Source organism: Gambusia affinis, linkage group LG07, assembly GCF_019740435.1.
Source record: "Gambusia affinis linkage group LG07, SWU_Gaff_1.0, whole genome shotgun sequence".
Taxonomy (NCBI): Eukaryota; Metazoa; Chordata; class Actinopteri; order Cyprinodontiformes; family Poeciliidae; genus Gambusia; species Gambusia affinis.
Window position 1 is genome coordinate 29,933,545 of NC_057874.1, and position 12,434 is coordinate 29,945,978.

The 12,434-nt window shown below is 46.7% G+C and overlaps 1 protein-coding gene across 8 annotated transcripts in view; it reads left to right on the top strand.

Annotated features, from left to right (window-relative positions):
* Positions 1-12,434, top strand: part of LOC122834528 (E3 ubiquitin-protein ligase RNF123) — a 39,318-nt gene that overhangs the window by 10,366 nt on the left and 16,518 nt on the right. For all 8 annotated transcript variants that reach the window (XM_044123041.1, XM_044123035.1, XM_044123036.1 and 5 more), the window contains 16 exons: positions 79-180; positions 268-368; positions 2,009-2,201; positions 2,282-2,427; positions 3,602-3,685; positions 3,830-3,937; positions 4,008-4,185; positions 4,727-4,801; positions 5,543-5,630; positions 5,874-5,961; positions 7,002-7,086; positions 9,756-9,895; positions 11,139-11,195; positions 11,265-11,396; positions 11,472-11,547; positions 11,784-11,868. In XM_044123041.1, the coding sequence (XP_043978976.1) occupies positions 79-180; positions 268-368; positions 2,009-2,201; positions 2,282-2,427; positions 3,602-3,685; positions 3,830-3,937; positions 4,008-4,185; positions 4,727-4,801; positions 5,543-5,630; positions 5,874-5,961; positions 7,002-7,086; positions 9,756-9,895; positions 11,139-11,195; positions 11,265-11,396; positions 11,472-11,547; positions 11,784-11,868 (1,738 nt within the window). The remainder of the gene's footprint in view (positions 1-78; positions 181-267; positions 369-2,008; positions 2,202-2,281; positions 2,428-3,601; positions 3,686-3,829; positions 3,938-4,007; positions 4,186-4,726; positions 4,802-5,542; positions 5,631-5,873; positions 5,962-7,001; positions 7,087-9,755; positions 9,896-11,138; positions 11,196-11,264; positions 11,397-11,471; positions 11,548-11,783; positions 11,869-12,434) is intronic.

Consider the following 12,434-nt stretch of genomic DNA (forward strand, 5'->3'; position numbering starts at 1 on the left):
CTCCTAACGAGCTTGCTGTCTCTCCCTCGTTGTGTACTAACGAGCTTCCTGTCCCTCCCTCGTTGTCTCTGTCTCCAGACGCCTATGTTCCTCCTCAGCTCTTCTACAACGGGAAAGTGGATTACTTTGACCTGCAGAGACTGGGAGGACTCCTGTCCCACCTGAAGAAGACTCTTAAAGGTGAGGCGTTCTGTCTCTGAGTCCTCTGCAGTCGCCATGGTTACGGTCATGACCTGTCCCCCAGTCTCACTGCTGCTTGTCTTCCAGACGACCTCGCCACTAAGGCCAACATTGTCATCGACCCGGCGGAGATCCAGGCCGCGTCGATGGACGACCTGGACGAAGACGAGGAGAGCGGAGCCGCTCAGGTTTGTTACGATGATCCAAACCATCCTGGACCCGACAGAACCTGACAGAAGCCGACAAGAATGAACAGAACTGAACAGGCTACTTCAGATTCGGCTGGGCGATAAACCGATTTTATCCATCAGTTGAATTTTTGGTTTTTGAAGATTTAAATTTAGTTAAATCTGAATTTTTTTCCGCCAATGGCCTCCTTGGGTTTTCACAGCTGAGTGATGTCATCACACCTAGGGCGGCCATCTTGTTTCACAATCGGATTTTTTTTAGGTCGACTCTGACGGCGTATCAGAACCAGGAAACAATTTTTAATATTTTAATTCTGAGGATTAAAATATCTCGCAGCAGTGAGAGAATAAAAGCGTTATTAGCAGAATAATGTTGTAATATTAGGAAAATGAAGCAGGGAGGAGCACCGAAATGAGATTTAATTCAATCCAGCTAATGTGGTTTTAGCAGCTTTAACATTTCTGTCTGTGGAGTTTTTAATAAGAGCCACAGAAACTGTTCTGGCTGCTGACGTTTTCTGATTTCCACGCGGCTGGACGCATTAACTCTGTCTGACTAACTGGACAAAGCATTTGGTACGGATCGATGCACCGTGTAACCGGAAAAATAATATAAAACCAGCGTGAAGCTCCTGAACCTGCATGATGAGGTTAGCGCTGGTCCGCTAACCGCTAACCGCTGTAGAGGGCAGACAGCGCCACCCGCTGGGCAGACAGCGCCACCCGCTGGGCGGACAGCGCCACCCGCTGGGCAGGCAGCGCCACCCACTGGGCAGCGAGTTGAGATGGAAACGGTGTATATAAATCTTTGTTCACAATTATTAATCATTCTCACCGCTCGCTCAAGCTGCAGCTCTGAAAGCGACTACAAGTTGTTCCTACGGTTCACATAGAGCTGCACAACCAGAGCGAACACGGCGGGGTTTAAACTCTGCTTGATGTTCTACAAAGAATCATGATTCCTCACAGAAAGTGCATGTAAATATCCATCCAGGTCAGCCTGTGTCCAGACTGAGTGAAAGGAGGCGAGCGATCCGCGCTGAGGTAAAGTTCATCAAGCAGCGCGAGGCAACGGGCCGAGTTACGCGATTGGTCCGCTCCCAAAGTTAAATGCATAAACTACGAATCTTTTAGAAATAAATCTGCTCTGCAAGTGAACCAGAGACGCTTTCAATCTGGCTTTAAGATAAAAAATAAAATAAAAAATTAAGTGATTAAAAAAAATAATAATTTTCCCCAGTTGTTAATTTTTCTAAAAATAAAATAAAATAAAAGCTCAGCCTGGCGGGGGGTTAGTAAAGCATGGCGGGCCTGTTGTTAGATCTCGATAACTTATAACATTTGTCATTAAAACTTTTTTCTCCTATTTTTAAAATGTTCTGGTAAAATTGCGTCTTTATTCTGCTAATATTGGGATCATATTCTCACAATGTAGAGGAAGTTCTTGTAGCCTGATGCTAACACTAATAGATTGAAATAAAAAGCATCATTTTAAATATGTTCTGTAGTTTTTTTAGAAAAGGAAGCAAGAACAAAAAAATGTAATCATTAATGGATCTGACATGTAAAAAATCACAGATTTTAGTTCAGATCTACCAGGAAGAGGTGATAAAACGCCTGGTCTCCTCCTGTCCTGTCAGAGGCCTTTTGGAGCAGCGGCGATGGGCGGTGCCCTGGCCCGACCCAGCTGGTTGAGTTCTCCCACTCTGGGCCGGGCCAACCGGTTCCTGAGCACGGCGGCCGTCAGCCTGATGACGCCGCGGCGGCCGCTGTCCCAGCCGGAGAAGGTGAAGGTCCGGACGCTGGCGGTGGAGCAGCGCACCGAGGAGGACAGTGAGTGGTTCCTCCTCAGCATCCGGCTGAACCTCCACAGGCTCCAGCTTCCTGCTTCCTGTCTCCTCTCTGCCACGCAGTCGAGGGTAGCCACGGAAACGACGGCCTGTTGCTGGGGCGACCGCAGGAGGAGCCCGACCAGCCAATCACAGACAAGTCTCTGCTGGAGATCATCGACGGCATCGTGATGATGTACAACCTGAGCGTCCATCAGCAGCTGGGGAAGGTCAGTCCGGTCCCGCATCTTACCGAGGCAGCGGCCATATTGGTGAGGGACCCGCCTCTCTGCCTGAGCAAAAACCCAAATATTTTAGTCTTGATTCTAATGAAAATACCTCAATTCACTTTAAATAAAATAAAACAAACTTACGGGTAACATTTTAGCATCCATATAAATGAAATGTTACTAGTTGCGCTTATTTTTTTCAATTCCCTGTCAGAGAAATAATCTGCCAGTGGAACGAGTAATTTTTCATCCAAATCAAGTTTTAAACAAGCTTTTATATTTTTCTGAAGTAGTTAGTTTTGTTTTATTTCAAGTATATTTGGAATAGAAACCAGAATAAAATACTTTTGTAAGATTTTGTGATTTTTGCAGTTTATCGGTGCTGAAAATCCTTGAGAAATTTGAACTTCTCTGAGAAGTTGTACCGGTCCGTCGTGGTGAAGAGAGAGCTGAGCCAAAAAGTGAAGCTCTCGATTTACTGGTCGATCTACGTTCCCACCCTCATCTATGGTCATGAGCTTTGGGTCATGACTGAAAAAACGAGATCACGGATACAAGCGGCCGAAATGGGTTTTCTCCGTAGGGTGTCTGGGCTCTCCCTTAGAGATAGGATGAGAAGCTCAGTCATCCGGGAGGGACTCAGAGTAGAGCCACTGCTCCTTCACGTCGAGAGGGGCCAGTTGAGGTGGCTCGGGTATCTGGTCAGGATGCCTCCCTGTTCCGGGCACCTCCCATCGGGAGGAGGCCCCAGGGAAGACCCAGGACACGCTGGAGGGACTATGTCTCTCGGCTGGCCTGGGAACGCCTTGGGATTCCTCCGGAGGAGCTGGAAGAAGTGGCTGGGGAGAGGGAAGTCTGGGCCTCCCTTCTGAAGCTGCTACCCCCACGACCCGACCAGGATAAGCGGAAGAAGATGGATGGATGGATGGATGAGAAGTTGTCGAGGTTTGGAAAGTGCTTGATTTCTACTGTGGGAAAAGCAGAAGAACCCTGGACGCCTCAATGCAGCGGCCATGTTGGTGAGGGCACCTGGTCCCTGCTGGCTCTGGAGGTTTCAAACAGACCCAGACAGGTTCTGACTGGGTCACAGTCGGTCCATCAGCACCCGCAGGACTATCAGAACCTGCAGGTCCAGAGCGGTGAGGTCCGGTAAACCCGGTTCTGTCCCCTGCAGATGGTGGTGGTGGCAGACGAGGTCCATGAGTACGCCGTGGCTCTGAAGGACACCGAGGAGAAGATCGCTCGCTGCCCCGCCAGAGTGAGTCCAGAACCGTTTCTGATCTCGTTCAGTTCCTGAGCTGACCTGCTTGGGTTGTGGACTCCAGAGAAACTGGACTCTCATCCTGTGAAGCCCGGTTCTGCTGGTTCCGGTTCTGCAGTGACTCTGGGTTGTGTGTTTCAGCGTGCAGACATCCTGGACGAGCTGCAGAAGAGCCAGAAGGTTTTTGCAGAGAAGCTGAACCATCTGAGCCGCCGGCTGGCCTGGATCAACGCCACCATCTACTCCAAGGTGACCCGTCTGGCCCGGACCTCCCGGTTCTGGTCGGTGTGCGGCTCTAACACCCCGTGTGCGTGTTCAGGAGAAGATGCTGGACGTCTACTGGCTGCTGTGCGTCTGCATCCGGACCATCGAGCACGCCGACAACACGGCGTCGCTGTTCGCCTTCACGCCGGAGTTCTACCTCAACGTGGCCATGAACGCCTACAGCGCCCTGAAGAACTACTTCAGCCCCGCCAACAGCATGGACGAGCTGCCAGGTACCGACCCGACCGGTCCGGACCGGTTCTGATGGAAAACCATCCGTCAGCAGAGAGTTCTTGACAAAACAGTAAAATATAGCTGAAGCATCATCACAGGGCTGAGATGGTGATGATGATGATGAAGAACCACAGCTCATGTCTTCGCTGGTTCCAGGCCAGTTTAGCCTCCAGAACCAGTCCGCTGGTTCCAGGCCAGTTTAGCCTCCAGAACCAGTCCGCTGGTTCCATCTTCTGTCAGGCTCTGTCTTGTTGTTGGTTCTGATCTTTGGCCTGGAGTTCTGATCGGGTTCTGAACCGGTCGGGTTGATTAGTGCTGATGTCACTGTGGCTCAGAATGACTCCGCCCACAATGTTGACATCTGACCTCTGACCTCTGCTCCATAACAGGAGGAAGTGTCAGAGTGAGGCGCAGCCTGCTGCTTCAGCTGCTGGGTGTGTGTGTGTGTGGGTGTGTGCGTGTGTGTGTGTGTGTGTGTGTGTGTGTGTGTGTGTGTGTTTGTGTGTTTGTGTCTCACATGAATGAACTTTTTTCTTTCAGGTTACGAGGAAACGCTGACTCAGCTCGCCGCCATCCTCGCCAAGCACTTTGCAGACCCACGCATCGTTGGGACAGGTAACAGGAAGACACACGGTTGAGTGTTACTAGAAAATAAAAGCCCTTTGAAATGAATATCAGCTGAAATTACATCATAGATCGGCTGTTATTGAACGTTTTGATTGTTATGAACTCTTCAGTGTAAAACAGCGCCCCCTGCTGTGTGAAATAAGCCCACTGGTTCTGTTCAAAAAGCCGCTCTATTAATCCTCAATTAATTAAATCAGATTTAAGGAAACTTTTATTTTGAAGGCTGTTGATTCTTAAAGGTCATTAAGAGAAAAAATGACACAATATTTTATTTAAATTATATGATGTCACTGAAAATTCAAACAGTTCAGTTTCTCTTATGTGTTTGAATTCTGGTTTTCTGTGTCGTGTTCGGATTGACCTTCAGGTTCTGCAGGGTTCGGTGTGTTCCGGGTCAGCTGTTGTATGACCAGAACCAAAGACGCTATCGGCAGCAGGATGGTTTATGGGCTCAGGACGCGGTCCTTCCTCCAATCAGGGCGTTTTACCCGTCTGCATAGTGAGACGTCTGGGAGAGTGCAGGAATTCAGTTCAGTTTTATTTATGTAGCTCCAATTCATAACAAATGACGTCTCAAGGCACTTTACTAAAGAAATCTGAGAATGGAGCCGAGGACGGAGTGATAACGGCGCCAGTGAGAGTCTTGGAGTGGCGTGTCGAGAGTCTGCAGACAGGGGGCGCTGCAGGGATTGGTAACTATAAGTTCACTAACTCTCTCTGTTCTCTCAGATATCAAAGATTCCCTGATGCAGGCGCTGGCCAGCTACGTCTGTTACCCACAATCCCTCAGGGCGGTGGAGAGGATCCCAGAGGAGCAGTGAGTCTTCATTTTTTTTCTAATCTAAACCAGAACCAGAACCAGAACCCGCTGACAGAAACAAACTTCTCTGAAGTAAAACTTTGTTCTCTACACAAAATTGAGAATTTAATTTTAAGAAAGAAAACAAGCAATGAGACATGCAGGTGTTTTAGTGATGTCATCCTGCTCCTCTCAGCTGAGACCTGAGGTCTTCAGGTGTGCTTCACCTGTTCTGACGCAGATGATGGTTTCTGGTTTCAGGCGAGTGGCCATGATGAGGAACCTTCTGGCTCCGTATGAGCAGAGACCCTGGGCTCAGACCAACTGGATCCTGGTCAGACTCTGGAGGGTGAGCTCACACACACACAGAGACACACACACACACACACACACAGAGACACACACACACACACACACACACACACAGAGACACACACACACACACACAGAGACACACACAGAGACACACACAGAGACACACACACACACACACACACACACACACACACACACACACACACAGAGACACACACACACACACACACACACACACACACACACACACACACACAGAGACACACACACACACACACACACACACACACACAGAGACACACACACACACACACACACACACACACACACAGAGACACACACACACAGAGACACACACACACACACACAGAGACACACACACACACACAGAGACACACACACACACACACACACACACACACAGAGCGGTGCTTCATCTCAGTTAGTTTTGTTTTATTTCACGTGTACCAAGATAAAACTTTGTTTTGCAGTTTCTCTGATTTCTGTTTGCGATGCATTCAATGACCAGCCAAAAACGTATGGAGCAGAAATGAAGCCAAAACTGTACAGAGATAAAAACGTTTTGCATTTAACATGAACAGAAAAATCCTTGGTTGTCTATAAATCTGTTCCACCCAGAACTCCTCTAGTGGCAGTTTCATCTTCACCAAAGAAAAAAAGAAATACATCTCATATTAATCACCTTTTTCATCCAATTATTAATCATTTAATCAATAAACTAATCACCAGATCAGCCTGCCACTGACTGAACTTTTTACGTTTTTTATCTTTTATATATTTATATTTGTACAAAAATACTGAAATAATTAAATTTTAAAAAAATCTTCAAAATGTCCTTTAATTTATTCAATTAGTCAGTTAATTATCAGATTAATTGATCACCAAAATGATCATTGAACCATGGGCAGTAACTGCAGTCAGGCAGCAGAGTAGAAGGAGGAAATACTGCCACCTGCAGGCGGGAGGTGGCATCACGTCAGCTCAGTGTGTTGATGTGTGAATTTGTGCTGCTCCTCTTCCTCGCTAACGGCCGCTCTTCCTCCTGTGTGTCAGGGCTGCGGGTTCGGCTACAGGTACACCCGCCTGCCTCACCTGCTGAAGACCAAACCCGAGGACGCCAACCTGCCCAGCCTGCAGAGTAAGTCCTGGTGTCTGTGTCCCTGTTCTGCTCTCTGCTGGTCTAAATGGAGCAGAACCGGGTCTGTGGGCGGGAACCGGGCCGAACCGGACCGATGCTGCTTTAGCATCAGAGCCGTTTGTCTGAATCTGAGGCGCAGGAGCAGCTGTGAATTAATGATGAGAGGAAGTTTTGCCAGAGGAGGAGCTGCAGTCGCTCCATCCCGACTGTTTGACGCTTCGCTGAAACGGATTCAGGTTCCAGAAATAAATCCGGTCGTCTCAGCAGGGTTATTTTTACTGCAGAGTGTGTGTGTGTGTGTGTGTGTGTGTGTGTGTGTGTGTGTGTGTGTGTGCGTGTGTGTGCATGTGTGTGTGTGTTTGAGTTTATTTCTGGAAACAGAAAAACAAACATCAGCTTCCTCTATCAGAACTTATTAAATAAATGGGTTCTGGTTCTGCTCATCCTACAGAACCATCACAAAACTTCATGAGTCTGTTGTCGTAACGATAAAGAGATAAAAACTTTATCACCTTTTTATTTGTGATTTCATGACTGATGGATCAACAGAAACATTCTCATTTCTAGTTAGTTCTGCAACTAACCATTATTCTAATATTCAATTATTCTGATTAATCTGAAAATTAAATTGGCACAATCTGCAGGTTTTTTATTTAACTGCTTAAGCCCCATAAAATTGCAAATACAGTAATCCCTCGTTTATCGCGGGGGTTACGTTCCGAAAATGACCCGCGATAAGTGAAATCCGCGAAATAGAAAACTTTTTTTTTTTTTTACAATTAGCAACTATTACATGTATACAAATACAGTGACTGACGTGTAGGCCGTTTCACTGCTCTTCAGACTGGGCCGCTGCATCCTGACTGCGCTCTGCAGTGTTCTCTTCTTCTGAAACCCGCGGTGCAGGTGTGTTTGTTCGGGAGAAGAACATAGTGATAAGCAGCTGTTGTCGCTCTTTTTTCTTCTTTGCAAAAAGATCCTTGTACACCGACATGCCACCATCGATTACGTTGGAGAACTGTAATGAACGGCTCATCAAAGGGTCCCATTCCTCAGCTACTGTGTGTAAGTTCAGTGGCCATTCGCACCATGGTGTGTGCTGTGTAGCTTTAGTCCTTCCAGTAATTCGTAGCATGTTTTGATACAAGAAGTTGTGAGTTTTTAGCGAATCAGAATGCAGAGCACAATGCACCAAAAAAAAAAAAAAAAAATGCATTATGAAAATCCGCGAAATAGCGAATCCGCGATAAGTGAACCGCGAAGTGGCGAGGGATCACTGTAAACAAATAATTTGATTCCTTTTTTGAAGAAAAAGTAAACACGATCTTTCCTAAAAGTCAGTAAAATGATTCTTTTAGTGAAAGTTGATCATTGGTGGTAAATAAAATCCTAATGGACCTTTTGCAGAATCTGTATTCGATCAATCGATTACTAATTCAAGATTATTTCAAAAATCAATGTGAATAATTTTTTGTAATGTGCTTCTTTAGGATGTTCACAATAACTGCATTTAATCATAATTTCACATTTATTTTTACCGATTCACCTTTTTAAACATCAGCTGGAATCTGACAACAAATCAAAATGTCATAAGAAATTTATCACAATGACCCCGACATCGCAGACTCTCTGGGATCTTCAGACCTTCAGCCATGTTTCTGCTTGGACCTGGTTCTGTTCAGTTTTGACCCGGTTCTGTTCAGTTTTGACCCGGTTCTGTTCAGTTTTGACCCGGTTCTGTTCAGTTTTGACCCGGTTCTGTTCAGTTTTGACCCGGTTCTGTTCAGTTTGAATGAATCGTCTCTGTTTTGCTGCATGCTCTCTGATCTCCATCTGTTTGCCTCTCTGCATGCCTGTCAGGAGATCTGTCCATTGCTAGTTTCCAGAGTAAGTTCTCTTGGCTTGTGCTACTGTGTGTGTGTGTGTGTGTGTGTGTGTGTGTGTGTGTGTGTGTGTGTGTGTGTGCGTGTGTGTGTGTGTGTGTTGTGGTGCTGTGTGTGTGCGCTGTCCATCATGTTTAGTGCATGCGCTGCATTATCTGCAGCAGGGTTTCTCTTCAGCAGTTCAGATGGAGGATGAAGCAGCAGAATCAATACCCTTCAAAATAAAAGTTTCTATAAAGGAGTAAACTTTAGAGGAAATAAAAAATTATTTGTGTAGCATTTTTCTCAAATATCAACCTTCAGTAGAAGAAAACATATCCATCCACTTTATGGTGAAAACTTTATTTTAAAGTCTGCAAACAGAAACAAAATGACGGATCTTTGAACATGAGAACAAATCTTCTTTTGTCAAAAGATCAAAATATTATGTAAGATTTGTAAAGTTTTATTTAGCTGGACTGAATTCATCACGACTCGGTTATAAAAGTTACAGAAATAATGTTTTGGATTTTTAAAATATCTTCCAGTTTTGACTCTTTGATCTTTATATTACTTGAAAATGGTCTCAAAACAACATTTTATCGTTTTTTGTCATAATTTCATCCAGAAAAACTTTTTGTTGTGACGGTTGTCCAGACCGACCAGAACCAGAACCTGCAGGTTTATCTGTCTGCTGTTTTACGATGATGAGGAGGGAGTTCTTCCTCAGTAGCGATCGCAGCTCGTTCCAGATCCGGTAGAACAGGGACCGCTCTGACTGCGTCTCCTGTCCCGGTTCTGGTCCAGAGCCGTGCCCGTCGTTGCTGCTGCAGAGACACATGGCGGAGCTGCTGAGCATGGACAAAGACATGGCCGCCTCCTTCCTCAACAGCGTCCTGAACCAGCTCAACTGGGCCTTCTCCGAGTTCATCGGCATGATCCAGGAGGTGAGACCGACCAGAACCAGAGCCGGGTCCACAACAGAGCACAGGGTTCAGCAGAAATGGCACAGGATTAGAGGTTCTTGTCTCTCTAGGCTCACAGTTAGAGGGAAAGAGAAGTGGGTCCAGGAACCATCCCTGAGGTTCTCCACCACCTGATTCCTGTTTTTGCCTTTTTGTCTCCTTTGAGTGTTTCAGAACATTAAAACAAGCTAAATATTCGTTTCAATGTAAACACAACATTCAGCTGTTAAAGGGGCAGGTTTTAATTTTCCTATCGTGTTTAATGCAGTGTTACTTTGATTCTTTCATGTTTGAGGAATCCTTTCATCTCCACAGCAACCATTCAACTGCAAAACGCCTGGGTGGGCCTAGCCCCGCCTTCAAGGTGCAGCTCCTCCCCCACTCAGCTCCTTCAGACTAGCCAGCAGCAATTAGCAAACAGCTGGTGGAACAGCTGATATCATTATAGGAGCTGCTGCTCAGAGCAACGCTGGTAAAAACATTAAGGGGTTAATAGAGGAGCCATGTTGGGACGACTTCCTGGAGGCGGAGCTTCAGAGAGAGCAGGAGTTTTTAAAGAGACAGACCCAATTTCAAAGTAATATTTCTTTCAAGTCATATTTGATATATACAGCATTTGTATAACAACTGAGGGTTACAGAGTTACTGATTGGTCTATAAAATGGCTACATGTGGTTGGAAAACTCAGTACTGGCCCTTTAAATGAGGTTTAGAGGCTTCAGGTTCAGATTCACAGCAAAATACAACAAGAGCTACTACATGGTGGGTTAGATCAGGGGTGTCCAAAATGAGGCTGGGGGGCCACTGGGGGCCCTGGAAAAATTTGTCCTTTTTTTGTTTTAATAATTCAGCAGTTTGAAGGTGTTTTTGTTTTAATGATTTAATTATTGTCGATGTAAAACAAAAACAACAAAATGTCAAAACTAATTTTTGTATTTTCAATTTATTGGAATATGAAGTACCTTGAGTTTAAATTTGTCTGTTTTAGGCTAAAATTCTGATTAGATCAAAGCAGATTCACGTGTTTGAATGGCCTAGTCAAAGGCTTCAGCAGAGAATTAGTGCTTCCAGTCTGACTGGTCCAGACGGGCCGTTGGTGTTGGTTCTGGAGCAGTAGATGAATAATGTGCACCTGTAGTTTGAGACGGGTTCTGTAGATCCAGAACCTTTGGCCCGGTTCTGAGAACTGCCCGGTTTTCATTGGTTCTGTTTGGTTCCGGTCCAGATCCAGCAGGCCGCAGAGCGCCCAGAGAGGAACTTTGTGGACACCCGTCAGCTGAAGGTGAGCCCACCATCCTGCTGGTTCTGGTTCTGGTTCTGGTTCTGACCCGTGCTGTGGATCTGGGCCCAGGTGTGCGCGACCTGCTTCGACCTTTCCGTCAGCCTGCTCAGGGTTCTGGAGATGACCGTGACTCTGGTTCCGGAGATCTTCCTGGACTGGACCCGGCCGTCGGCGGAGCTGCTCCTGAGGCGGCTCGCCCAGGTGAGACCTGACCCGACCCGACCCGACCCGACCTGGTCCGGTCCATTCGTTTTAGCTGTCCTGTTCTGTCTGCAGCTGCTGAACCAGGTTCTGAACCGAGTCACGGCCGAGAAGAACCTGTTCGATCGGGTCGTTAACCTGCGGCTGCCAGGTAAGCCCCGCCCCGTCCGACTGGTCCAAACAGAACCGACCCGATCTGACTGGACCCGACCCGTCCCAGACTAACAACGGTTTCCATGGTAACACTGTGGCGGAGGTTCTGAGAAGGAAGCAGACTTCCTGGTATAAACGGATCAGAACCAAGTCTGAGCAGAGCTCCTCTTCATCAGCGCTCTGTGGAAGGTCAGAGGTCAAAGCGTCCGGGCTGACGGGTTCTGTGTGCTGCAGGTCTGGAGAGCGTGGACCACTACCCGATCCTGGTGGCCGTGACGGGAATCCTGGTCCGGATCCTGGTGGACGGAGACAAACAGGGGTAGGAGAACTGGGAGAACTGGGAGAACTGGGCGGGGGGCAGAGGGAGCCACGGGGTCACCGCCTTCTAGCTGGTATCTGGGTTTACCGTCAGACCCGCGGGAACTCCTACTGAACAAATCTGCGGCCATAAATAAATTTTACAATCATCATCTTAATCTGGTGGGATTATGAAAAATCGACATTTTGAAGCTTCAGGTTTTAATCTTATTCCCTCAATCAAAACAAACCTGGAGTTGCTTCTTTTCTTTTGTGCATTTTCCTTTAATCTCCATGGCAACCATCCAGCTGCAGAACACCAGGGTGGGCTCAGCCCCGCCTTCGAGGCGCAGCTCCTCCTCAGAGGTAAAAACGTTAAAGGGTTAATAGAGGAGCCATGTTGGGATGGTTTCCTGGGGGCGGAGCTTAAGAAGCACCAGGAGGTTTTAAAGAGACAGAGGCCCAATTCAGGAAGTTATTTTTTTTATACATCTGAAGGTAACATGGTTACTGGATGCTGTTATAAAATGGCACCATGTGCCTGGAAAACATTGTACTGTCCCTTTAAGTCTTTACTTTCCAAAAGCA